General features: G+C 38.1%; 1 protein-coding gene across 4 annotated transcripts in view; it reads right to left on the bottom strand.

The window, feature by feature from the left end:
• Nucleotides 1-25,715, bottom strand: part of VWDE (von Willebrand factor D and EGF domains) — a 42,444-nt gene that overhangs the window by 3,886 nt on the left and 12,843 nt on the right. For all 4 annotated transcript variants that reach the window (XR_011322738.1, XM_069774315.1, XM_069774300.1 and 1 more), the window contains exons 6-28: nt 25,171-25,260; nt 23,676-23,820; nt 22,774-22,988; nt 22,375-22,448; nt 19,602-19,875; nt 17,978-18,186; nt 16,543-17,528; nt 15,175-15,311; nt 12,086-12,241; nt 11,378-11,482; nt 10,900-11,014; nt 8,729-8,979; nt 8,391-8,610; nt 7,697-7,834; nt 7,042-7,104; nt 4,830-5,510; nt 4,407-4,502; nt 4,227-4,322; nt 3,605-3,700; nt 2,197-2,292; nt 1,762-1,857; nt 1,159-1,254; nt 964-1,059 (exon numbers count right to left, since the gene is read on the bottom strand). Coding sequence is in view for 3 of the 4 variants with exons in the window: in XM_069774315.1 (XP_069630416.1) it covers nt 964-1,059; nt 1,159-1,254; nt 1,762-1,857; nt 2,197-2,292; nt 3,605-3,700; nt 4,227-4,322; nt 4,407-4,502; nt 4,830-5,510; nt 7,042-7,104; nt 7,697-7,834; nt 8,391-8,610; nt 8,729-8,979; nt 10,900-11,014; nt 11,378-11,482; nt 12,086-12,241; nt 15,175-15,311; nt 16,543-17,528; nt 17,978-18,186; nt 19,602-19,875; nt 22,375-22,448; nt 22,774-22,988; nt 23,676-23,820; nt 25,171-25,260 (4,531 nt within the window). In the remaining variant the exon portion in view is untranslated. The remainder of the gene's footprint in view (nt 1-963; nt 1,060-1,158; nt 1,255-1,761; nt 1,858-2,196; nt 2,293-3,604; nt 3,701-4,226; nt 4,323-4,406; nt 4,503-4,829; nt 5,511-7,041; nt 7,105-7,696; nt 7,835-8,390; nt 8,611-8,728; nt 8,980-10,899; nt 11,015-11,377; nt 11,483-12,085; nt 12,242-15,174; nt 15,312-16,542; nt 17,529-17,977; nt 18,187-19,601; nt 19,876-22,374; nt 22,449-22,773; nt 22,989-23,675; nt 23,821-25,170; nt 25,261-25,715) is intronic.

The raw sequence follows: 25,715 nt of genomic DNA, 5'->3' as shown, positions 1-25,715 counted from the left end.
CCTTAGTGACAGATCTTTTGTTTGTCATGCAACTTAACACATGGTGAATCAGCTCATGAACATTTGATCCAAAGTTCTTTTCTATGACACGTTTTTCTGCACATTCATCCCTGCTTATTAAGCCATAATCGAAACCACTATTATTTCTCATTGGTTAATTGACTGTTTCATAATCAAATCTCTCTTCCATAGTGTCCAAGAATATCTCACCCATGTCAATATGGGTAATATTTTCTTCAATAAAACTTTCCAATAATTACAGAAAGTAATACAGGGAAATTTGTTTTTCCTCCATGCCATTAGAGAGCTCATTGGCCGTATCAATATCTGAGTCTCGGGTGGGTACTATGACAGACACTAACACTTTATTGGATTTCTACCACTCATCCTCATGTTGATTTTCATACAGATTGTGCTTTTATCCACGCTGCCACATTTTATTTATGCACCATCAATATCTTCGTTAAGATACAATGTGACCCACAGCTGTACTACCATCATAGACTATTTCTACCTTTCCTAAAGAGCTTGTGTCCTTTGCATCTTCTATTCCAATCATTTCCCACGTTTCCACAGTTTTCCAGTCTTTCACTGTACTTCTTTTTCTGTTATATCTACTTTTATATCCTCCAGTACAAATTGAGATTCTTTCACTTGTATGACTCAGCTCTTTGCAGAAATACAGATGTTTCTTACTTAGACAAGAATTAAGAAAGAAAAAAGTATTATTTGCTATACAAAAATTTAAAAGATATTCTGGTCTCATGATTTAGCCTAAGAACTGCACAGTATTAGTTCTCCATCCTAAATTTTGCCGCCAAGTTATAGACCATTATTTTTTCAATGTGTGTATATTCTTGAGTTCTTTGGCACTAACTTCATATTACTTGTGTGGACAGAGGTGTCCTTTAGTCATATATTACTTCTGAGGTATGGTTCTGCTGTTAGCTACAAGATACTTACGAGTGTTACATCTTTTTCCTCTCCATCCTGAAGGACAAGAGCAAACATTTGGCCCTACGCACCTTCCTCCATTCATACATCTTGGCTCACAGACACCTTAAAATAAAAAACATCTGCTGTTTAATACAGTTAACTGATTACAGAATAATTTACTGGTTACTTTTGGATCCTGGAAGGATTTTAACACTGGCTTACTTTTTTCACATCTTCTGCCTGTGTACCCATTAGGACAAGCACAGACATTATTTCTCATGCAATGACCACCGTTCTTACAAGGCGGGCTGCAGACAGCTAAAAGATACAAACAGGAGGAAAAGGCTGTAGTTTGCATTTTGTTTTACTTTTAGCAATATACTTCTAGGAAACAAGAATGCAACACTAAAATTCTGATAGCTTATACAAATGTTCAGCACTATCAGGCCTGTCTTGTAAAAGTCATATTAATGTGGATTGGTGCCTATGTCAACAGTAAAGACAAAATCGGATAAAAAGTGGTCAAGGCTGGCAACTGTACGTGTACATGAGTAACCAGATTACATAATATACAATGGAACTGGTTGAACAGTGCTCAAAAGTTGAGTGGAAGACACGGCAAATTTTGAGTCTCCTTTCGCCTTGGACATTCACTGAATCAGCCATAAAATCTAAAAAATAATGTAATCTCTGTTTTGCACCACTTCTCAGGTACCTGACTTGATTGTGAATTTTGTGTCTTAAGGTAACAATGTTTTCTCACAGATTTCCTCATGACAGCAGCTAAGCAGGGAGGAGGGGGGAAAAAAAAAAAAAAAAGATTACCATTCTGACACTGGGCACCAAAGAATCCATGAGGACAGAGGCAAACATCTGGCTTAGCACACGAACCACCATTGAGACACACAGGGTCACAAATTGCTGCAGAAACAGGGTCAGGAAGAGTGGGAAGCATGACACCCAAATAAAACTCTATAAAATGTGTGCTTCTGTTGCAAAGACAGGAATTAAACACCTAAGATAACTGCAGGTAACACCATTCACATAAAATCTTTACCCAGAATTTTAGGACCAGTCTTAGACTTTCTGGAGGTGCTGCTGGCAGCAGAACTAACATGCAGAGACAAGAGAGAGTGTGGGGGCTCTGCGGCAGTAAGCAGCTGCCCACTGCTGCTGTCTGAGCCACACGGTTCCAAATTTCAAATTACGGGAGGTCCTACGGATGCTTTCCCAGGAACATGGAAGTTGCAGGAGTGTTACCTGTACTGCATGTAGGTCCATACCACCCAGGTTTACACTGGCAGATGTCTGGAGTAAGACATTCACCACCATTTTCACAGTGTCTGTTGCAAACCACTACCATCCAAGAAGTTGGGCAGAAACAAAGAAGGAGGGAAGTGGGGGGGGGGGGGGAGAGAAAGAGATATGTTACAAATCATGCTTGATTCATCCTTCAGTTCTTTCCCAAATATTAACACTGGAAATAACACACAATTCCACTAGTTGAAGAGGAATTGCTGAATAGATTAATCCAGTCTCAAAGCCATAAAAAGCTAGCACCAGACTATAGAGGTAAATAAAATGTAATTACATTTCCATGTAATTATCCACAGTCTGGTTATATTCAGTGTTAAAAATCTAGAAAATGTCAAATACAAATTCTAAAAAAAATGGGAAATTCAATACGAAGAGACAAATGGACCATGCTACATGATGGATTTGATGGACTCCAAGAAAGTTCACTCCAGTATCCTCCATCACTTCAGCAACTGTGGCTGCATGCATAGAGTGACACAAGACTAACGAGCAAAGACATCTGCTGTGGAAAACCATGAATCACTTCTTCAGGACAACATCTCATTCTCTTTAGTATTGCTTAATAAAGAGCACCATTTTTTGTGTGTGTCACAAGTGAAACTAGAACAAGAAAAACTGAGAATGAAGAGTCCTGGGATTTGAGGAAGCGATGAACAAAGGATTTTCTCAATTTGGGGTCAATAATGCAGTGGCACATTCAGGTGAATGATATATAAACAGCATGTCTAAATTTGGACTCTCTGAATGATAAAAATTACCAGTATGACATCTACCCAAAATTTGGAGTTGCCAAATTGCAGCATGTAGAATTCGATACATAAAAGACAATTTACATGAGACTAACTCCAATTTTTCAGCTATGATCGCAGCAAAGTTTCCGATTTTCAGGTCAAGTAAAAAGAAAAGACCCCATAATGTGGTTCTGAATTCAGTTTTCCTGTATCCCAGTTTTTCTGACCTACCATTCACTGATACCAACTTCTGAATGTACCCCAGCATGTAACCAATTTAAGATGATAGAAGTTAAAAAGCTTGAAGGACATATTAAACATCTGTGTTCGTTCTGAAGGTAGCATCACACATGCAACGTGCTCAATGTTTCCACATTCATGAATCATAAATAATAAACTATCTGCAATTTTTATAGTACATTATGTTTTCAAAGTTACGTGCAAATACTATCTAACTAATGTTTGAAAAGCCCAACTATGGGAGCCTTCAAAGTGGCACAGGTATTATGGCATTTGGTAGCATTAGACAGAGTGCATAAAAAACAAGCCGTAATTTGCTTTCTTGCTCCTGAAGAACGGGAGAAATGTTCTGTATTCTTCCTTTATGTTTTTTTGCTTACTTGTATCACATCTTGGTCCCACAAAACCATATGGGCAGGTGCAGAGATTTCTGGCCAAGCATGTGCCTCCATTTTGGCAGGGTGGTTTACAATGTGCTGCAGATATAGAATTATGTTGTTCAAGAAATCACCTCTAAAAAGATGCATGGTTTGGTTATGCTTTAGAAAAAGGGAAGTGTTAATAATTGACAGTGAGCAAAGAACTGGAAATAAAATAATGAGACGTATGCAGTGCCTTTTGACAAGAATAAGTCACAAGAACAACTTAATTCCAAGAGTACAGAGAGGCCCAACAGTCATCCTGAAGAAAAGAAATTTGAGACAATTTCCAGACAGGACTTCCCACTCTTTGGGAATGTTTAGCTTAGAGGCATCTACATTCACTGGTCAACTCTTCTACTTACTGTGAAAGCTGAATTTAGAAATATCCAATCATCACAAGCAACTTTTACAGTGTATATCAAAAAAAGTAGGGTATATACCAACATGTTACTCAGAGAGTTCTGTTAAAGTAAAAGTAAAATGAGCACACCTCTTTGCTGTCAGAATCAACAGTCACGGAAGTTATTTACAGCATCCTTTGGGTATTTATGGATTCAAAAGTGAAAAATCTTCTAATTACCTTCCTCACAAGTGGAGCCACTGTATCCTGGTAGGCATTCACATACATTGGGCTTAATGCACTTCCCATGGTTTTTGCAATCAGGTCTGCATAGAGCTGTGCAAAAAATCAACAGTGATCTTCAAATCATTAATTTGTGGATACAAGTTACCACAGGCTAAATCAAAATGCCATACTCACCGGCCTGACAGTTATAACCAGCATAACCAGGCTTGCATTTGCAAATATTGGGTGCCACACACTCCATATTTTTGCCACATGTTTGTCTACATCTTGCTGAAAGGCAATGAAGAAAAAGAAAGGAATAAGGAGAACGAAAGTGGCATTTCAGCACAACTGTGTCTTGCCTAACATAATGAACAGATCACACAGAATCCATTAGGTCCCTGCCCGTAAGTGGGGATCCTGAGACAAATCCAAAAAATATTTTAAGTGCATCCACAAAACTAAAAGCCTGTAGGCTATGGCAACGTTAATAATGAAAATGAGAAAATTCAATACTCTATGCATTTCACTCATCACACAGTAACAATGTACTCTCAAGTTATAAAGATGTCACAAGATTCTTTTCTGCAAAGCATTTAGTGCAGTCATTTGTAATACCTCTGCAAGTGAAGCCATCTCCATAATAACCATAAGGACAATGACCACACTTGATGCTTCCATCCTGACTTGGCTCACAAGGTACACCAGGAAAACAGGGTAAATCGGTACAGGTTACTGCTTTAGGAATCACTATTTCACTCAGCTCTTCAGGAAGCATTTTTGGTGGGACAGTGACTTCAACAAGGACAAAAGGTAAAGGACTCGCTTTATGCTTGGCTAACAGGTGCTGAACTCTCTGAGCATTTCCACCTTTGAACACTTTGCTTGGCAAAGAAAGCCCTTTGCTTATATTTGTTCTGCTGCTAGGAGAAGTCTTCTTGCTGGTCTCAAAATAGCTGTAGGCCTCAACTTGTGCCCTTCTTTTCTTCTCAGGTGATACAGCATGGTTCCTTGAAGATGCAGTCATCACAGCATGTACTGAAGAACTCTCCTCCATGTTAGCAAGGTGACCACTGATGGCGCTGAGAGCATGAGCAATGTTTCCAGTAACAGCAGGTTGTACAGAAGCACTTCTCTGAGAATTAAGTGACTTCCAAGTGGTGATTGTTTTTACTGTGGAGCCTAGCAGATTGCTGCTACTGACTGCTTCTGTAGAAATAAATCTCTCAGGGACATCTGTAGAACTGGGAATATAGCCTGAGATGCTTAAAACCTTCTCAAAGGATGATTGTTGAAAACCTACAGCATGTTAGAAAGAAAGAGGGGAAAAAAGTATGGGAATATTATGAGACTTTTTTTTGCTTCTGAAGGTGAGGAATGCCTTCTGAACAGAAAACATACAGCCCATTCATTCTGTGCTTCAGGAATTCTCTCCGTGTGCTACATCAGAACATACATATGCAGTAGAAGCTAACTCCTAACTGGCAGAATTGGAGAAGATCAAGGTATTCTGGGTATGTCCTTTCCCACCCTCACCATGGCCTTTTCTTGGCTGGAAGATAAGGAGAAAGCACCATATATATGAGGCAGACAGCAGAGATTTTCCCATACTGGGTCAATAAACAGCTTTACTCTCAGAGCAAATTACCAGCTCCATATAGTGCTTCCAACTAGAAAACTGAAACAGAGTTTAAAGAAAAGATACTTCTTATGGTTCACCAGTATGTCTAACCCCTAGTAATAAACCTAGAGTCTAGAAGCAGATATTTAATCACAAGTATGTACATGCTTATACTTACTGATGCACCATGGACAGTATTTTAGGTGAATAATCCACCACCTTGTAGAAAAAGTATTACCATGTTTTACTCCCCAAACTTTCTTAAAGTTTCTGCATGGGTTTTATTAGTGGGATATTTCATGTTTTTTATAACAACAGAGGCTGATTCAGTCTCCTCATTGAAAGGAGTGCAAAGAGAACGAAAAGTTCTTCATATTCTGCCCAGAAAAAGCAGGTGGTCTGGTGGGTTGTGGGAAGGAGGATGGCACTGTAATCCCAGAACAGCAGAATGCCATATATGGGCTTTTAGCATTATGGGGCAGAGGAGGAATGAAACTGGAGGAGATTATCCAACCTAACTTAATCTCTGTCCCTAACTCCATTTAGAATTTTACTAGAAAATGGTCTACAAAAGGTTAAACTTCACTGAATCTTATTACAGAGTGCTGTCTCCCACTGCTGAAAAGCAAACCATTTTGCAGCCGATGAAGAATTATCCAGCACTGGCAGTGGAGTGAGAGAGTTTTCCTCCTCCCCCACTAACAATTCAGAGCTAAAGGGGAAAGACACACAAAAATTTCCTGCAAAGAAAGCCCCAGCAGGCACAGAACTAGAAATGCCAGCAACAGCATTTACGGAGTTTTGGAATTAAGACATTCACTTGCCATACCCTTCACCTTTCCTTTGAGTTAAAGTAGGAAAATGGCATTCAACATAATGCCATAAACTTTTGCTTATCTCATATAACAGATGTGCCTATCCCCACGTTACCTATTTTATGTCAGTGGTTAGTCACAAAAACAAAAGGCAACGATAAGAACATCATACATTACACTGTCAATAAAATGACTTGACTGACCTAAGGGATTTGTTGATATTGACATTTCAGTCTCATTTTTCACATCAGAATACAATGCCAATAATGAATTAAATTGAGTCAAATGGAAAAATTAAAGTGAATAACATAAAACTGACTAGAACCTTTAATTGCCAGCTATATTCTTATCAGTATGTGAATCAGAAATTCCATTTTCTTCACGAGAAAATCACCTTTATTCCCTCCAGTTTCTCCCATGGAATCCTTTCTTTCAACATTAGTGTCCTCAAAGCTTCCTAAAAACAAAAGATGTGAAAACACATTAGTAGTTACTTTTGTTTCAACTGCAAATAAATTACAGAGTTAAAGTTTTAATACATAAAGATAACTCAAAATTCAGAAAGCAGATAAAGAGTAAAAATTGCTTCTTAAAAGTTTTCAGTAGAGTTATTTTAAAAATACAAGTTATTCAGTAATTGCATTTTAAATAAATGTTTGGGCACCTTATTTGGCAAGTGCCTTGATTTGGGTTCTATGTTAAGCAATCTGATAGAAAAATATTTTGTCAATAATTGCTCATATTATGAAAATAATGCAGAAACCCCCCAACATTTCATTGTATTCTACTTTGATATGAATTTGGCTATTTTTTATCTTTTTTTTCCAGTAGCCTGAAAAAGTGTTTTACAACTACGTGACTCAGTGCAGTCTGATGTTGTCATCAACTGAGATTCTGTCCCAGCCATCCACAGTCAGAGACACAGTCCTGTTTTGCTGACTACTGAAAAGAGTTCTAAGTTACTGTTAGAAACATGAAGCACAACCAAAGATACCTTATCTGAATGACAATAAGGTAATAGCATTCTTCTGAAAAACAAATAATTTTACCATAACATGACTTCCCATCTCCTTGCAGATTATTTGGGCATGGACCACAATAGTAAGAACCGAAAGTATTGAAGCAAAATACTCCAGGGAAGCAAGGACTGGATACACATTCATCTACGTCATCTTGACAATTTTTACCTGCATTGAAATACAGATTTGGGTTTTTTTATAATTTCATGTCACTAGACTTTGACAGTCTGTTTATAAAAGTAGAATGTATGCAGGTGCTGAAATACAAAAAGGGCATCTATCAAGTGCAAACTATTTCAGTACATCTAATAAGTACAGCTGACTAGGTTTGCTATTCACATTTTTACATCTTATATCAAGTATCTTGCTTATTGCGGAATACAGAGAAGATGGGCTGTGAGGACTACATTTTTATCTGCAGGCATAGGAGGAATCACACTGTAACCAAATTCATCGCTCCCATGTTTCACCATGTTGCTGAGTTTACCTCTGCAGAGGAAAACCATGGAAATTTGCTCTCATAATATAAACAGCCATTGTATTCATGCCAGAAAAATCTTGAAGTATATCTTATAATTTTATCACAAGACCATAAAATTTCCTCAAACCCTAGCAGCAAGCTATTTATAGTCAAAAATTTTTTACAAAAATTGTAGACATAAAATTAGAAACTCCTATTTATCACTAAATGTGATAAATGTGTGTAAATAAAGTAGCAATTTACCTTGAAGTTCAGGTGGACATTCACAGTAATAGCTGTTTATTCCATCCACACATCTGCCAATACCACACTGGTTAAGTTTACAGTCATCAGTATTCACTTGACAGAGATCGCCTTCAAATCCAGCCACACACACACAAAGATATCTTCCACTTCCAGGTGGGAAATTAATGTTTGTCACACATGAGCCATTATTTAGGCAATCACACGATTTTACACTGACCTACAAGACATGCCCAATAAGACAGTTTTCTTTTTTTTAATGAACTAGCAATGAGTTTTGTAATTAGGTATCTTAAACATCTTACTAGTAGGTGTCATTTTACTGTAATATTCATTACCTCTATTTCTACCTTAGTCTTTGCGTTGCAGTCATCTGTCAAAGAAAATGTTATTTTCTGGAGATTCATTGACACAGCTTTCCACAAAAGGAGACCTGATGGGGAAAGACTGGCACCTTCTGGACCAGAATCCAATGTGAATTGAATAGCAGAGCCCTCTGGATCTGAAGCCAAAAACTGATATACAAAATCTTCTCCATAAAAAGTCTGTAGCATACCCTGAAAAGTTTCAAGCACTGGAGGCTGGTTGTCTGTAACAAAGGAGATATTTTCCTTTTTTAAGCAAAAGTTGCAATATACTTTTAAAAACTAAAAGGAGCCTATCTTTCTATTAAGGAAGTCACATGTAATTACTTCTCTTAAATTCTAATGTCATTTGAATGGCACAGGAAAAACACTAGATATTGTCATGACAACTGTAACAACATAACCAAGAAATTACTTATACTACACAAGAGCTTGTAAAGATGCAGTGCATCTATATACATAGAAAGAACTCAGAATTTATCGAATTTAACCACTATACTTTACCTATGCAGAGATAGTTTGCAGACTGAAGTACAGGAAGACATAAAACTCAGAGGTGACTGCGGTTTCCTTTAACAAATGAATAGATATTGTTAAGTGATACTTGATAATGGGCTGCAGTGACTATCTTGGCAAAACTGAGCATGAGGTGATGGAATAAGTTATTCACTCATGGTCCCTAGGAAGGATTTCAACCACACAACAACTTACTAGTAAGCCTTAGTCTATTTAGACTGCACTGTTGAGCTCTAACCTATTTGGCAGGAATAGCTAGATTTCTAGAGATACCAGGTGAAAATAAACAAACAAAACCCCAGCATCAGGACAAGTTCTGTGAAAGAGAGAAGCAGAAGCCCTGAGGATAGTGTAGGTTTTGAAGTTGGGACATAGGAAGGTGATTAAGATTGCTAAGTTTTGGGTTACAGTGAAGTGACAACTCCAAGCAGGAACCCACCCACTGTGGCAGAAACCAGGAAGGGAGCAGCAGCTGTAATCAGTGTCTCAGCAGTTAGATCCTGACACCCCGTTCCTAATGTCATCCACTCTGGAGAAGAGGTGCTCCTTGGTTTTGGGGAATTGCCTCTGGTTTACATTCTTCTCCCATTTCTGACTCTGGTAATATTGAATTCCAGTCTATGGCTGTAACATGGAAACCCCCTGACTCCCTGACTGCTGGATGAGTTTCGTTTCATTCAGGTTTCATTCTTTTGGAATGGGTATAGCTACCTTGGCTTTCAGTACAAGTTTGAACTAGGAAAAGATTCAGCAAGACAGGCACCAGAACTCCCACTCATACAGGACCCTTCCTAATCCAGGCAGAGTCTTGCCAGCACATTCACCCATGAAAACACGGATGGAATGCTTGTATTTGAGATGTTATAGACTGGGGTTGATGGGGCAGGCTGGATGGCTACTAGTAAAGCCCCAAAAGACATCCCATTTGGTGAAGGGACGAATATGATTTGCATATCCAAACACTAAGACCTGAGCCAAAAGAGCTACAACTTCTAGGCTAGAACTTTGTACTGTGGAGAAGGAAAACGAAGAATCTAGACTTGGGTCTTCTTTTCATAGTGTGGTTTCTAACTGGACGGAAGCATGACAGCCTTGGATATACTTTCAAGTATTTGTTTAGGTCACGTATCTGTGCCATCAATGTGGATTATGTCCAAATATTAAGTGGATAATAAATATGACATGCCATTTAATTCAGTTTGTGTTCTCCTCTTGTTTGGTATCAGTCATTTGTTGGAAAATATCTTTTATTCCTAAACGTTGAAGACAAACATTTGTGGATGTAGCTGTGCCAAATATCAAAAGACTTCAAAGTGCCAATTAGGCTGAGAGCTGTTAATTTTCATTAGTTATTTGTAACGGCTACTGGGGGGAGCTGGGCAAGAAAAAAAAAAAAAGCGTGACTTTTACATGTATGGTTTGGAAAACAAAATATCATTTTCAAAAATTAGGAGAAATGTCAGATGAAAACCAAAATCAAATTACAGGCTAAAGTAGTGAGTACTAAGCTTTAAATGAAACACTTAACTAGTTAAACTTAAAACTTCACTATTTCCATAAATTTAAAAACTTAGTCGATTTTCAACTTCTTGCTATTAAAAAAAAAAACCAAACTATTTAGAACTTACTTTCAACAACTGACCAAGTTAACTTTGATACGTCAGGTCTGCAGAGTAAGCAAGGGCTGGTTGGATTTGTGTCACCTTCACCGTAACAGAGTCCATCTATGTTGCACGTTTTCTCCTTTTAGAGAAATGACAGTGTGATTCATTAATTTTGGGTTATCAAACAATAAATCTGGATGAATTTTTAAAGTGTCAGATAAAATCTAATCTATTCTGCACTTCCACTAAATGACTATGGTTGTTTTTAAATCTAAACAACTGACAGCATGTTTGGTTTTATTTGGTAATTATATGAAGTGGTTTTGGGTTGATTTTTTTGATTCAAAATTGCCTCATCCCAGCTTCTCTTTCTGTGCTTATTTCTATGCATGGAAAATCCCTGTTGGAAAGAAGAACTGGGTACGTTCTGCTGATTTTTCTACATTTTTTTCTGCCTGAAAAGACGCGTATTTTCATAATAGAAAGTAATGGAAATACATACCCTTAATGCACATAACCCAGATTCCTGTGGTTCACATGCCTGACAGGCTCCGTCATATAATATCATTGTTTTAGAGTTGCTATAAATGAATCCATCATTAGAAATCTGCAAGATGTAAAATAAAAATTTATTAACCCATCCAGGTATCAAAGTATCACCACGTCAACTGCTAGCATGAGCTTCAACTCAACCTACATTTAGCTGTTTAAACTCTCATAATAGTCATCACAAATCTAATTAATCCTGCCAATAAGTCTAGGCAGATATTTGACCAACCACATGTAGGTGTCTACTTTAGGTAAACTGAATAGTGTGTAGGCTCTATTGTCTTCATTAACTCAATCTGTATGAGAGCTCAGATATCTACCTCACACAGGGATTTGTACGTGTAGACTGGGCTCAACTCATTTTTCCCATAAATGTGTCTAATGTCATTTGAAATGCTCTAGGGTAACCAACTAGCCTTTAACTTCTACTCTTGAACAACATGTGTCTCTGTAGGTCCTAGGTCGTATCTACCAGTCCCCTTGCAGAAGAACACTCTCAAATGGCACTCAATACTTAAGCTTAGGTGATGAAACTGAGAGCCCAAGTTAAGCAAGCTGAGTTCCACATTTAGTATGATTAAAAAAAGGATAATATCTATGTAATATATTTTCATCCTAATAGGAATACCTGTAAGTGAATATTTGAAATTTCTGCGAGTACCTTTATTTGCCACTTGGTAATGGGTTTATCATCAACCAGATCCATGACATCAGACTGCTGGCCATCATTTGGTAACTGGCAGTCGACAGTCCTGGCATTTTGGAAGGCAGCTGGCATAGTTAGAGGTTCTCCAGGAATCCATTGTCGATCACTATACTAAATGTTAAGACAGAAAATCTGTTTTTCAGTGAAATACATTATGAAAATATTTTTATCAGGAAAAAAAACCCATGTATTACATGGTGTTTGAACAAGTCTAATGTCTCTGGATTAGAACGCAGTGGGAAATATTAAATACCATTATTTGCACACATAGATTTCTACCTAAGCCTGCTACTGTGGAAGAAAAGGCAGAGAAGTCTTTCCTGCTGCACGGCCCTTTGGCACTGCATTGCCAAGGACAAACAGTTCTTCCAGCTAGAGGGTAATAGCAGGGTTAAGCAGTGGGTGATCCTCTAACAGCACTGATCTTATGTATAAGTGCCTCTATCCCTCTCCATCTCTGCTCCTATGAGAGGACAAGCTTTAGTCAAAGGAACAGATGAGGTTTTTGGCAGGGCTCAGGTATCATTCTGGGTGCTGGGGGAATACTGGCAGTTAGCCATTAAGCCCTTGCACAAGCCAATAGATTACACCATTAATCCTGTAGACTTTTCTTCTAAACTGCAGTGAGGACGAGTCATCAAAGGATCTATCTTGAGAGTTCAACGTAACAGAATACGGTTGATAATACTATTTGACTGAAGTATTGATGTGGAAGCAGGCATAAGCATACTGAAAATAAAGTTAGATGGAAGTAAGAATCCAGACAGACTTAAGAATCAAGAGAACAGCAAAATCAAAATAATTCTGAGTTTGACTAGGTTTTACCGAGCTGGCACATTTTTTCAACTACTGGAGTCAATCAAGACATTTATTCAATACCAATCCTGACATGGGGAGTCATCTGCTGATGAGGCCTTGTATTTATTTATTTATTTTTGCAAACAGTAAAATATCAGAAAAATAAAATCTTTTGCTGAAGAGACATATAAGCAATTTTTGTTCCAACCAACCATTTTGTTTTTCTTTCACCCCATACTCAGTTAAGGAATTCACAGCAAGGGTGAGTAAAAGTGTAACAGCTAAATATTTCTAAATGTGTCATTCTGAGTGCATTTAGTACCGTAACTTTTGAAATATGATACAGTCTATTCTCCAGAAACATTTTGTTACTAGCTGGAGGCAAGTTCAGGTAATTTTTTCAGAAACAAATTAACCTTTCAAAACCCAATTAAAAAACCTTCTAGATCTACTAGCATTCATTAGGTTCATAGAAAAACTTCTGCAGTTCAAAGTAAATAAGGAACTAAAATGGTATTTTTGTTTGGGGGAGGTTAAACACACTCTCATCCTTTACAAAAATCTTAGTAAATTCTGGATCTGTATAACCACAGGTTCCTTCGCCATGTCCTACCCAAACCTCTAACAAAAGGTGTGCCATAGTCCTGCATCTGTGAGGTACTTCAATACAGAATTCTCTGAATCACCTCTGTTAGCATCATCCATGAGATACACATCCTTCCTAACATGGTAGGACAGTCCATGGACAATGGATTTGATTTAAATTTTCAAAAGTGGAAATATAAAAAAATAAGAAATTCAGTGTGTATTAGCTCTAAATTCTGCCAAAATGCCTCTTCTATGAAATTTTGATCATTTAAGTTAAATCTCAAAATATGTGGAGTTCTATACTGTTGCAAGTCCATTGACATTTGCATAAAGTCACTATTACTCCAGCCTGAAAATTAAACAAACAAAACTAAACACAAAAAAACCCATCCAAACACCCCCCCCCCCCAAAAACCCCCAAAACATCCTTTCTTTTGTCTCAGCTTCCTCCTCAACTGCAGATAACAGCAGTAGTATTCATTTTCTTACCTGGCTCTTGTCAGCGAGAAGATCATCAATGAAAGTGATCAAATAGAAAGTTTCTGTAGTTGGCAGCCAAATACACCACCACAAAGAGTGTTATATCAGAATATCTTGCCTTGAGTTAAAACTGAGACATTTTAAACTGTGATAAGTGAACTCCCAATAATTGTCTCACTATGATCTTGGTCTAAAAGTCTTTTAATCTAATGGAGTGTGAGCTTACTCTCGACTTTGCCAACTTGCAGATAAGTGGATACATGTTATGTTTAAGAAAAATCTATAGCCAGCATTGCTTAATCTGTCAAAATAATTTTAGTATCTGCTGGAACTAGCTAAGGAAAACTTTTGTCTCAAGAACAAAATTTTCCCATTGAATAGTTCCCCTTTCACCATCTTCTCCCCCCTTGCCCCCCACCATCATCACATCAATGAAACCCAATTTTACTTTGAAGCTTTTTTTATTCTCATGTCTAACCTGACATAAAAACTTGTAATTGCCAATTGTTTATTCCAAGCTAACACTTGTAAACTTCTTGTAAATTTGCCTTGAGCAAATTCTAGGTCTGAGTAACAACAGTCTCTCTGTACAGATTCCTCTTAGTTTACAGTGCAACATTTTTAATCTCCTGTTCAAACCTGGGGTATAGAGCTCACATACATCACTAAATAGCTGTGGTATTCTACTCCAGGGAAATGGACAACACATCAAAAATGCCTTTCTCTTTTCGTAACAGATTTATTATGTTTATAAAAGGGCTACTTCAAGCATTAGATTTGAGACAGAAATCTAGCAATGATGTCTTTAACCTTGCTGTCCTTTTTCAAAGAACTGGTACTTCAATTCCTCTCCATAAGCACTTAAAAAACCGAACAATGATGTACTGGTTGCTGCTAAAAGGGCTGCCCTTGCCCTTTTCTGATGGATAGCTGCCATATGCTGTTATCTCCCTCTCGGCTGCTGAACATTCCCATTATGTTTAGTATTTCTCTTATCATGGAGGAAATGGCAATGTTGCAAAGACTTGAGTGTCTGCTGCAAAGTGCTCAGTGCCTTTGCTTTTAGCTTCTACTAAAGCATTGGGTTGTACCCACATCGATGAATAATATGTTAGACATTTTTTCCCTCGTTCTCTGAGAAGTTTAAAATGTAATTGTTACTATTCAGGCAGACCTACCTGTAATTTGATAATCTCACATTTCAGATTCAATGACTCCCTGAAGCCATGTCCAAAAGCTCTTACTGATGTGCAGTCATACTGTCGAATATTGCACAGCCCAGCATTCTCCAGCTCTGTAATTTCTGGAGCCTGGTCTTTGAAGTAGAGATTAGACAATGAATGTCAGTATATTAACTCGTTCATATGCATTTACATTAAGCAGTATGTTTATTTCTCTATCCAACTAAGAAAACTATGTAAACAATTAAATCTGGACCCAGCTGAAGAAAGGCATAAAGAGAAACATTTTTTATTGTTAAAATGAACCTTAACTTTAAAGCTAAGCTTCTGTCTTCTCTTGGAACTTGAGTATTATGAAGCAGAGAAAACATTCATCTGGTAACAAACACTTGTGAATATGTGTTTTGCTTTCTCATCTATGGTTCTTTACATCACACTTGCAGAATAAAATCTAAATGAAACTCAGGCCCTAGTAATAGGAACTGGAAAGGTTACAGTTATACAATAATTTATAATGGGAATTTTTTGTTTAAAGACTAAACAAAAACATCTCAAGTGGAAGTTATTTCAGGAAATAAACTGACAAAGATTAGAACACTCCAAAATAGTTTTTATGAAGTAAAACCAGTCTATTTGACTTCAAGAGGAATAAAATATTTCTTTTTATTATTCTCTTACCTCTTTCTCTATTTGCTTTTAAATGGGTCACCAAAACAAAAACACCATTGCAAAACAAAATATTAACAGGTTCTGTTTTGAAAGGGTTTTGATTTTTGTAGTACTTTTCATATTTTTCCAGTGTACCTGCTTAACTGAATTTTTAGTGAATGCCTTATTTATTAAAAAAAAAACCAAACAACCCTGTCCAGCTCTATTTGCTTTACTACTTTTTTCTTCACCATCAATTCTGCTCCCACCACTTCTGACATAGTTAGCTTACAGAGATGTAACATCACCAAAGAGAAAAACATCCCACTTACAGTTAATAAACAGGATCACATAGACTATATAAAATTAGGGAATGGATGCATGTGGCAGATCTTCCCTGAAGAAGACAGAGTATGGAAACATTTCTAATCTCTTGGGGCAATGTTCTGGACTGCAAACTTGCTGAGTGGTAAATATTTTAAATCTGACATTATCAGAAACTAAGTCCATGTTTTGCCCTTTGGAAACAAGAAAGCTGAATAGAACACAATTATGGCTGCATTAAACTGGAACTAAATTGCTGGATAACAAACAGGGCCACCATAAGGAACCCTTGTCAGCGTACAAAAGCAAGAGAGAAAGGCAGAAAAATAAATGTATGTTGCACAAACATTGAGAACATTATTTAAGTAAATCTTTTTTTTTTCCCCCACTTACCAGACAGTATGCTGCAGTCATATGAGCTATAGCCTTGAAAACATGCACAGCCCCATTCTGTACATTCCCCGTTACCACTGCAGAGACTGGGACACTTTAATGCAATAAGTAGGCTCTCAACCGACCCTTCAAGTTCCTGTTGGTTGTAATTTATTTCTTCTAAAACTCTTTTCTCACATTCATTCTCTAGAAGAGCTAAGGAAGCTTCTGCCCAACTGAGGTCATCTTTCAGCAGCAAATCTTTAACACACATATTGACCGCATCCTCTATTCGCCGGCCAAGAAGGCCACCACAAGATCTTCCTATACTGGAATTAGCTATTGCCTGCTGGCATAGTAACAAAGTGCTAGACTCAGTGAGGCCAGAAGGTGTGGGCCAAGAAGGAAGAAACTTTTGGTCTGTGTCAGTGGCATGGTCCTCTGGGAAAAAATAACTATATCCCTCTAAGTCTGTTTGGCTAAGACTTTGGAATAGAAAAACTGGATGGTATTCATAATAATTTTGGCGCTTCCCCCTACTTGTAACAGACTGACTTTCGTGAAGATGACTACTATAACGGTGAGAATCTCTTCTAAGGCCTGAGCTTGAAGTTCCTTTTCTTCCTACATCAGTATTTCCCACTGAGGTTGTAGAGACACGTGTATTTACTAGTGATGTTTTGTGAAGTTCGGTTTGACTATCCTCCCTCTGCAGAAGTGTAGATGAATCCATTTCATGTGCAGACGAACGTTTCTTTAAGCCTCTGACAAGATCGACAGGACCAAGAAACTCAGCAGTGACATCCAGTCCTGGTATCAAAGAAAGAAATCTACCGTTTTCATTTTCTTTACAAGACAGAGGAAGTTCTGACTGAGAAACTGTCTCTAGTTTATTCACTGATCGATATAATCTAGTATTTTCAAGTGCACAGTCGCAGAAGGCTATTTTTCTAGATGATGTTAAAGAAGCAGGTGTCTTGTCAAACAAGCTATCTCCTGGTGAAATTCTAGAGAAGAAAGAAAAATATGAAACTGTATCTGAACTATTTTCATTGTTTTAGTAAAGCTTTAACATTTGTTTTGCTTTTTGTCGTTTCATACTTCTACAGCATAGATCACAGAATCTGCAGCATACAGCTATATTTAAAGACCAGTTAAATCACAAAACCATGAGGGTAACTTGTAATAGAAGAATTGAGAAGAGTGGATATTTTCTGTATACCTTGATACTTTATTCAAAACCTACTCAAACTCATCTTATATCATACCACTTAAATATTAATTTGGCACTTCAATTTCAATTTTCTCTGAAATTAATTATGGAATGTAAAGATGACATTCTAACATTAACTTAAAAACTTAGGAAGATTTTTTATTATTTTGACAAGTTTTTAAGAGTGTGAAGGAAAGGTTAAACCAAAAATGATGACATTTGAGTGAAACAGTATTTTGTTACCTCCATTCCTTAATAAAAGAAAAAGGAACATTAGCATGGTTTGGGATTTCCACCCCACTTGCAGTGTGATAGTCATTCTCTGCACTTCCGTCAAAGGTGCCACAGAGTCCCATTGTATGTCTGTAATCTGAACTGGGTGCCCTAAGTGTTATGCTCATTCCCCATTCACTCACATCAGCACGAACGAAAGCTCCAGAAGAAAACAAAACCTAGAAAGAGATTGATGATATCATCATGAGAAACATGATTTTTATTTTACCTAATGAAAGCAGGTGTGCTTGTTGGCAAGGAACAATTGGAAAAGGCCAGGAATATAAAGACATCCCATTAAACTCTTGCTCTAACTATTCTGGATCAGACAAATTTCACTATTTCTTCTTCACGTGAAGCCCTGTAAATAAAACCCCTGTACATCTCAACCTTAGCAGGCAGCTAGATGGTGCACTATAGGTCCATAAACTTCATTCATCATTAGCAGGTATATTGTGGAAGGTCAGTGACAGCAAAACCACAGAGAATCAAAAATCAGCTAGGCTGCTCACTCTTCACATGATAGCATATGGAAACGGATGATTCTGGTAATATGAATAGACTCTTTTGACAGCACCCTTCTCAACTTACTTTTTGTCAGCTACAGGATTCCCTGTGTTAGTAGCTTAATATAGAGTCACTTTCTACCTGCAAAGCTGATCCTCATTGTTCTAGATACCTCAGAATAGCCTCAAATATCTACTATTTAATTTAGGGAACTTTACAATCTCTTGAAAGAAATACTAGAAGTCTCAAGAACAAAATCCACTGCAAGTTTAAATGCTGTTTCTATTACTAACTTGCTGTACAAATCTCAGCAAGTGACTTAATTCTTCTGGTTCCTCAGTGTCCTTTTAATTTCTCTATTGCCTAGCCATCTTAATATTTCATATCCGAGGTCTTCAGATGAAGTGCTTCAGATAAAAGTTAAATATTTAAAATAGTCTTATACCGATAGCCAAACCCAAGTTGAAAAGGCGTATCTGTTTTTATGGCTTGCCTTCCAGACCAACAGAGTGATTAAAGAGCAGTTGAGGGCTTCATTTTCACATTCTGCTTCACTTGAAATTCAGTGGAGTCCTACAGCAACTCTATCTACAAAAGAAAATCTACAGGAAATTACAAAAGTAAACATGAATGTTTTATCTGAGGGCCACATTCTCTAGAGAAACCATCTACACTTCTAATTCTGTGGATGTCATTTGGCATACTTAATTATCTGCATGCACAGCCTTCCTATATGACACTGGCATGAGTGAAAAAGAGCCCACAGAGATCTCATTCTGGAACATCAGGGCTGCTAAATAAGCGCATATCTGAATCTGAAAACTGCACCTTCCACACAAGGGTTGTACACTGTGATTGACAACATGGTTCCAGAAAGGAATGCATGTTGACACATCCTTGTTTTTGAGGACAACATCCTTCACTTACAAGCAAAACACTGGCCAAAGGACTACGGCTGTAAAATAAACATTATGCTATTGATTAACTGCAGAAAATAAAACATGTTTTAGTTCTGAAGTTGGTGTGAATTGGTAAAAATAATTGCTGAGATAATCATTACATCTGCAAGCAATTATTTACTACTTACTGTTACTTTTCTTCCCAGATAGGATTCAGTGATTCTGACATTACTTCCTGTTGTGTCTCTATTTATTACAGATAAGTGTGGCTGTGACTCACGTAGCTGACCACTGCACATGTCAAATGCAATTATATCACTTCCTTCTTTGGCAACAAAGCCACAGTTACAGGATGTTGGGTAGCGAAGACTTCCACAGTCCCACTGGCGAACATGAACTTCAAAATCTCGAGATGTACTCTTATACAGAACAAATGTTCCTGTTTTAAAATTGTCATAGAGTCTGGAATCAAAAGAATAGCATGTGATATCACTTTGGTTATAAAATAACTGTATCACCAGATCAGCAACTTTATCTTAAAAGAGATTTCTGACATTTGGTGATCTTTGATACTGCAACTCATTTTCCTGCATCAGAAAAACCAAACAGCACAGCCCACAAACACACAACCTTGTTCTGAACAAACACCATCATATCTTCCTCTGTGTAGCTCTGAACTGAAAAAATTAAACCTGTTTCACAGCAGAAAAATAAGGAATAAAAGAAGGATCATGACTGGATTATATGTAGACAAAGGTTGTGAATGGAAACAAAACCATGAAGCCACTGCCATTCTTTGACATTTTAACAGTGCTTATGACAGAGAACTGGAGAGTACTTCTCAACCTTTGTGTTGCTATGGTAGTACACCGATGCAGCAAAAGCAACAAGATGCACAGCAGTGTGCATGTGGGGGGGCAGCGGGAGGAGAGAGGAGAGGAGAGAGGAGAGAGGAGAGGAGAGAGGAGAGGAGAGGAGAGAGGAGAGGAGAGGAGAGGAGAGGAGAGGAGAGGAGAGGAGAGGAGAGGAGAGGGGAGGGGAGGGGAGGGGAGGGGAGGGGAGGGGAGGGGAGGGGAGGAGGAAAAAACCTCAAACTTTTGCAGGAAGTTTAACAGCCTCTTGGCTATAAATGGCATTTGACAGTTAATTGCAGAATCTGATTTGCTTTGTGTATAATGGACCAGTAGACAAACTGCAGACGGCTACCCTACTGGGACTGCACAGGATTACCTGTGATTCAGTAAGGACAGTTCCTTTTTGTCGTGGTTTAACCCCAGCCAGCAACTAAACACACGCAGCCGCTCACTCACTCCCCCCCATCCAGTGGGATGGGGGAGAAAATCGGGAAAAAGAAGTAAAACTCGTGGGTTGAGATAAAAACGGTTTAATAGAACAGAAAAGAAGAAACTAATAATGATAATGATAACAATAATAAAATGACAACAGTAGTAATAAAAGGATTGGAATGTACAAATGATGCGCAGGGCAATTGCTCACCACCCGCTGATCGACACCCAGCGAGTCCCCGAGCGGCAATTCCCTGCCCCCACTTCGCAGTTCCTAAACTAGATGGGACGTCCCATGGTATGGAATACACTGTTGGCCAGTTTGGGTCAGGTGCCCTGGCTGTGTCCTGTGCCAACTTCTTGTGCCCTGGCTGGGCATGAGAAGCTGAAAAATCCTTGACTTTAGTCTAAACACTACTTAGCAACAACTGAAAACATCAGTGTGTTATCAACATTCTTTGCATACTGAACTCAAAACATAGCACTGTACCAGCTACTAGGAAGACAGTTACCTCTATCCCCGCTGAAACCAGGACACTTCTATTTGTTTCCTCAATTTGTAAAATAAAGTAGCAACAGACTTTATCCTTAAAAAGAAAGTTCTTTCCCTGCAGCATCATGCTTCCAGCCAGACCACATCACAGTAAATCACTGCTTCATAAGAAAGCTTGATCACAATGTATCGATGGTCAAAATGCCCTGTGAAGTCATCCCTATAATTTCCACTGCAAGTGGAACTGCAAGCTCACGATAACCCCAGTAACTTTATTATTATTATTATCATTATTATTATTATTATTATTACTAGTCACAGTGCTATCAGAGAAGCAATTACAAGTTGTCTTTTCTTTTTTGTTATCAAGCTCAGAAGAAAAGTGGGGTAGTGGGCTGAACATCCTTATTTGGAAGCAACCTATCCTCTTCTTCTCACCCTGCCACTTAAAGAAATGTGCTTCTGCTGAGCAGAGAATATAAAAGTCCCAGGTGTGGAACTTGTGTTTGTTCTGACACCTTCCATGAATTAGAAACACTTTGAAACACAGAAGCATACCAAAAACATGCCAGCTGTGGCCAGGGAAGCTGTCTTCACTTTAGAAAGAAGGTTAGTGATGTGCAAGTGGCAGCAGTGAATAAGTCGCTTTCAACACCATTAATGAGCTCAGCACAATGTTACATAGATAGCAGATAGCTTCTAGCAACTTGATCCTCACAAGGATTCAGATACTGACACCCAGAAACAGAGAAACTACGCTGTAGGTTGGAAACACCTTTGCATTAAAAGAGTTTTGCCTAATCAATCATTTTATCATTGTTCATATTTAATAACATTTCTATCTTTCATAGTCAACAGACTGTACAGCAACCACTCCTCTCCTGGCATACTCTTCTAAAAAGGAAAATAGTCCATTTGCTTCACTCTTTTGCCACAACGCCAAAACTTGCATTTAGAAATACAAATATTGCAAACATCATCATGACTGGCAAGCTTTTACTAACTAAAGCACATTTATCCTTATTGTCTGAGAAAAAATGTAAAATACCGAGTGCAGTTATAGAAAACTACAGCTAACGGCTATCACCAGCACAGTTTTAAAATAAATAGAACATCCCTGCAAAAAACACCCACAGAAAATCCCAACACACTTAAAATTAAGAGCAGCAATCCAGTGATTACCTTCCATCAAATGTAATTATATGAGGGTCAGTAAATGAGTAGCAGTAGGCAGTGGGCAGATCCTTTACTGTAATCTTCAAAACAAAGAAGCACATAGTGAGCCATGTCAGATTAGGAAATAAACAGACTCAGGTGCATTATTTATCTTATGATACTAGTTTACATTCTAATAAATATATTATGTTATACTTTTAATCAATCTGAGTAGTTATATAAGTATTAAAATGTAAAAAAATTAATTCAAATGAAAGCGCAGCATTTCAATGAAAATAAAACAAAAGAAAATTGACCACTTAAAAATCTTGGTGTGAGTCAGCAAGTCACAACTGAAATAGAAGCTTCATTAACATCAGCCACATTTCTGGCCAGTTTACAGAGCTTAACATGAAGATTTTCAACCTGTATGCTTTCTGGAACATAGCCATTCCACAGGAAATTCTCACTGGATATAGGTTCGACTGCAATTCTGGTAATCCTGTCTCCGTCCTGCATAAAGTCTGTCACAGCAGTGAAATAAATTACAGCTTGACTACAGATTCCATTATTGCAGGGTTTCTGGAGAAGATCCACATGACAAGAAGAAAGAGCCAAGTTTAAACCTAACTGCTCTTTACCTGTTTTAATGAAAACACATCATTAGTGAGTTTTCCTCTAAATAAGTCACATTTTGTATACTACTGTTAAGATAGATACATAAATGATTTACAAACATTTTCATAAATTAAAATAATTATGCATTTTTCTTGGGTTTGGTCATGCAAAACCCCCTCTCTACATCTTCATACACACACCCAAGAAAATGGTTTTGAATTTTCCAGTTTGATAGAGAAATTAAAATCATTATAGGCTTGCTAATGTGACATAAAAATGGTTGTCTGCATAGGCAAGGCTCCTCCTGGGGTTCACAGGACTTGTGCTTGCGGAAGTACTATAGAAAACAGTAAGAATAGTAAAAAATGAGGACTTCATGACTGCATATACAATACTTGCAACAAAACAAGTCAACAAAATTAACTGAATTACGAACTTTGTAGGTATTACAGTATTCTGTCTATTCAAGTTAAAGAATATGGCTCCAATATCCATAGCTGCCAAAACCACGTGCTAACTTCAACAAGTAATGGATTATGGACACATTCTTCCATACTTTCAGCAGCCATATATACAGCTTGTGAATATTCTGTTTTAACATCTTCTTAGAAAGTATTTTGCAATGTAACAGCTTCTCCAAGGAGACCAGTGGGAGTATTTAGAAAAACACATTAAACATACAAAATGCAACAGATCAGGATAGTACTTACCTTCATCAACAGTATTTAATGTTAGTGAGATTTTGCAGTCACTTTCAAGCTGGCTAAACTCAGGACAAGGAACAGGAATGCTACTTTCTATTGTCAGTCTGTATTCCTTCCCATCTTCTGATATATCATATGTTTCTGTATGTATCTAGCACAGAAGAAATTGTACTTAAAATGCAAGCTTTGTGAGTAAACTACAGCACCACCTACTAACCAGCTTGGAGTACAGTATAAAAAACTAAAGAGATGGAATGGCACGGTGCATGGCTGCTGCACTTGATCAGGCTTATTGAGATGGTCTGAAGAGCAGCAGCATACTGGGGAGCAGATGAGGACACAGCAGCAAGAGTCTTGAAGAGGTAGGAATAAGGGGCAAGGATAATGTAAAGGCAAGAGTAAAGGCTAGCTAGAAAGGTAAGGAATTGGCAAACTACATTAATACCACAAAAATGTATTCTCTGGGTAACTTCTGTAAGCTAAAATACAAACAGTTTGGTGTATTGTCTGGAGGGAAGGGAGGGGGAAGCTACCTACAGGCAACAATATCCCAAAAGAATTTGGAAGCCCCGTATTTCTCCCGGGATTCCTCTCCGTAAACCTCCATCACAGCTCACCATAGATGCATAATCAAAAATGCAACGAGCCATCAGTAACAGAGGCCTACAACTGAGCATTGTACATTGGGTGAAATCCTGAACACAGCCTTACAGGAAAACAAAAATAATGCATTCACACTTCGCAGTGTGCAGTACAGACTTGCACTTACATGAGATAAATCTGTGCCCTGATCCTGCAGAAACATAAGCTCAGACTTAACTTTATGAAGTGCAGAACCTTAAGTCAACAGGACTATTCCCAACATGTAATGACATGCACTATATCTTTCTGGGACTGGGGTCCCATTCCCAGCCAGCAAATGGGTCCCTATAGCTACAGCCATAGTAGGAATTAAAATGAGTTTGGAGCTTGGCCTCTGATCAAGTGGCTCATGTCCCAGTTTCCCTCTCTAAGCCCAGACCAGGTTGGCCTCAGGCTTCCCTTACCCCCATGGACAGCTGGGAAGAGGCCCTGACCTGGGCTATCCCATGAGCCGTGTGCTGGGAGAACCCACTGGCACAGGACAAAATCATGTCAGAAAAGGCAGCAGCAGTTAAACATAATGGACAACAGCGTGCCAGAGCTCAGGTCTGAGCCATGGCCCTCCTAGTTTACAAATACTGTGTCAGAGTCTACTCCAGCTCCTGGAAGTCAAGGCTTTCACTACATGTGTGAGTTGCCGATTCAGCGTTCCTGCACCTTGAGTACATGGGCAGCACAGAAACAACTTTGACCCTTCTGCTTTTTGACAAATTTAAGTTCACTACAGCCAACAACAGGCTCTATTAATTCACAATTAATACATTTTGAGTGCCTTCTATTCAGAGGACTGACTGCTGTAGCAATACTCAGAAAGATCCCTAGTACAATAAATTAAAACATTATTTTATTTCAAAATTACCTTAATGCCAGCAAAAAATTCCTTGCTCTCAACAGAAGAGCTTTGTATATCCGGCTGCTCCATGAAAAAAGCAGTACTGCTACAATAGACCTGAAGGGCAAAACCAGCATCATAAAATACATTTTTGGTATGAAGTGGTCACATGAAGACAAAACCCAGCCACCATGGGTCAGTTTGATGGATTCATCACACCCAGTCTTCTGTTTGCACCAGAAGTTACCAATTGCCAGTGGTGCTGCTTAAGAAAAACATAGGAACAGGTCGAGCATGCTAAGACCTTTTCCTGGCATATTCCACCAGTGGTGCAGACTTCTTGAACTAAAGGCCACATACAAACCAGCATGTTTAACAAGCACCTAAGTCTCCACAGATTTAACAAATTCCTTCTGGAGCCCATCTTGCAGAAATGCATTCTATAATTCATTACATGTTGCTTACTTCTTTTTGTCCATTTCACATTTTTTGCCTTTTAATTTTCTTGAGTGCCCATGAAATGTATGCAAAACAACCATCCCCTCCTCCTCCTCTTCTTACTATACTTTTTT

Source organism: Haliaeetus albicilla, chromosome 2 (genome assembly GCF_947461875.1).
Source record: "Haliaeetus albicilla chromosome 2, bHalAlb1.1, whole genome shotgun sequence".
NCBI lineage: Eukaryota > Metazoa > Chordata > Aves > Accipitriformes > Accipitridae > Haliaeetus > Haliaeetus albicilla.
The sequence above is the reverse complement of the archived record's forward strand: the minus strand, read 5'-3'. Positions and strand labels throughout refer to the sequence as shown.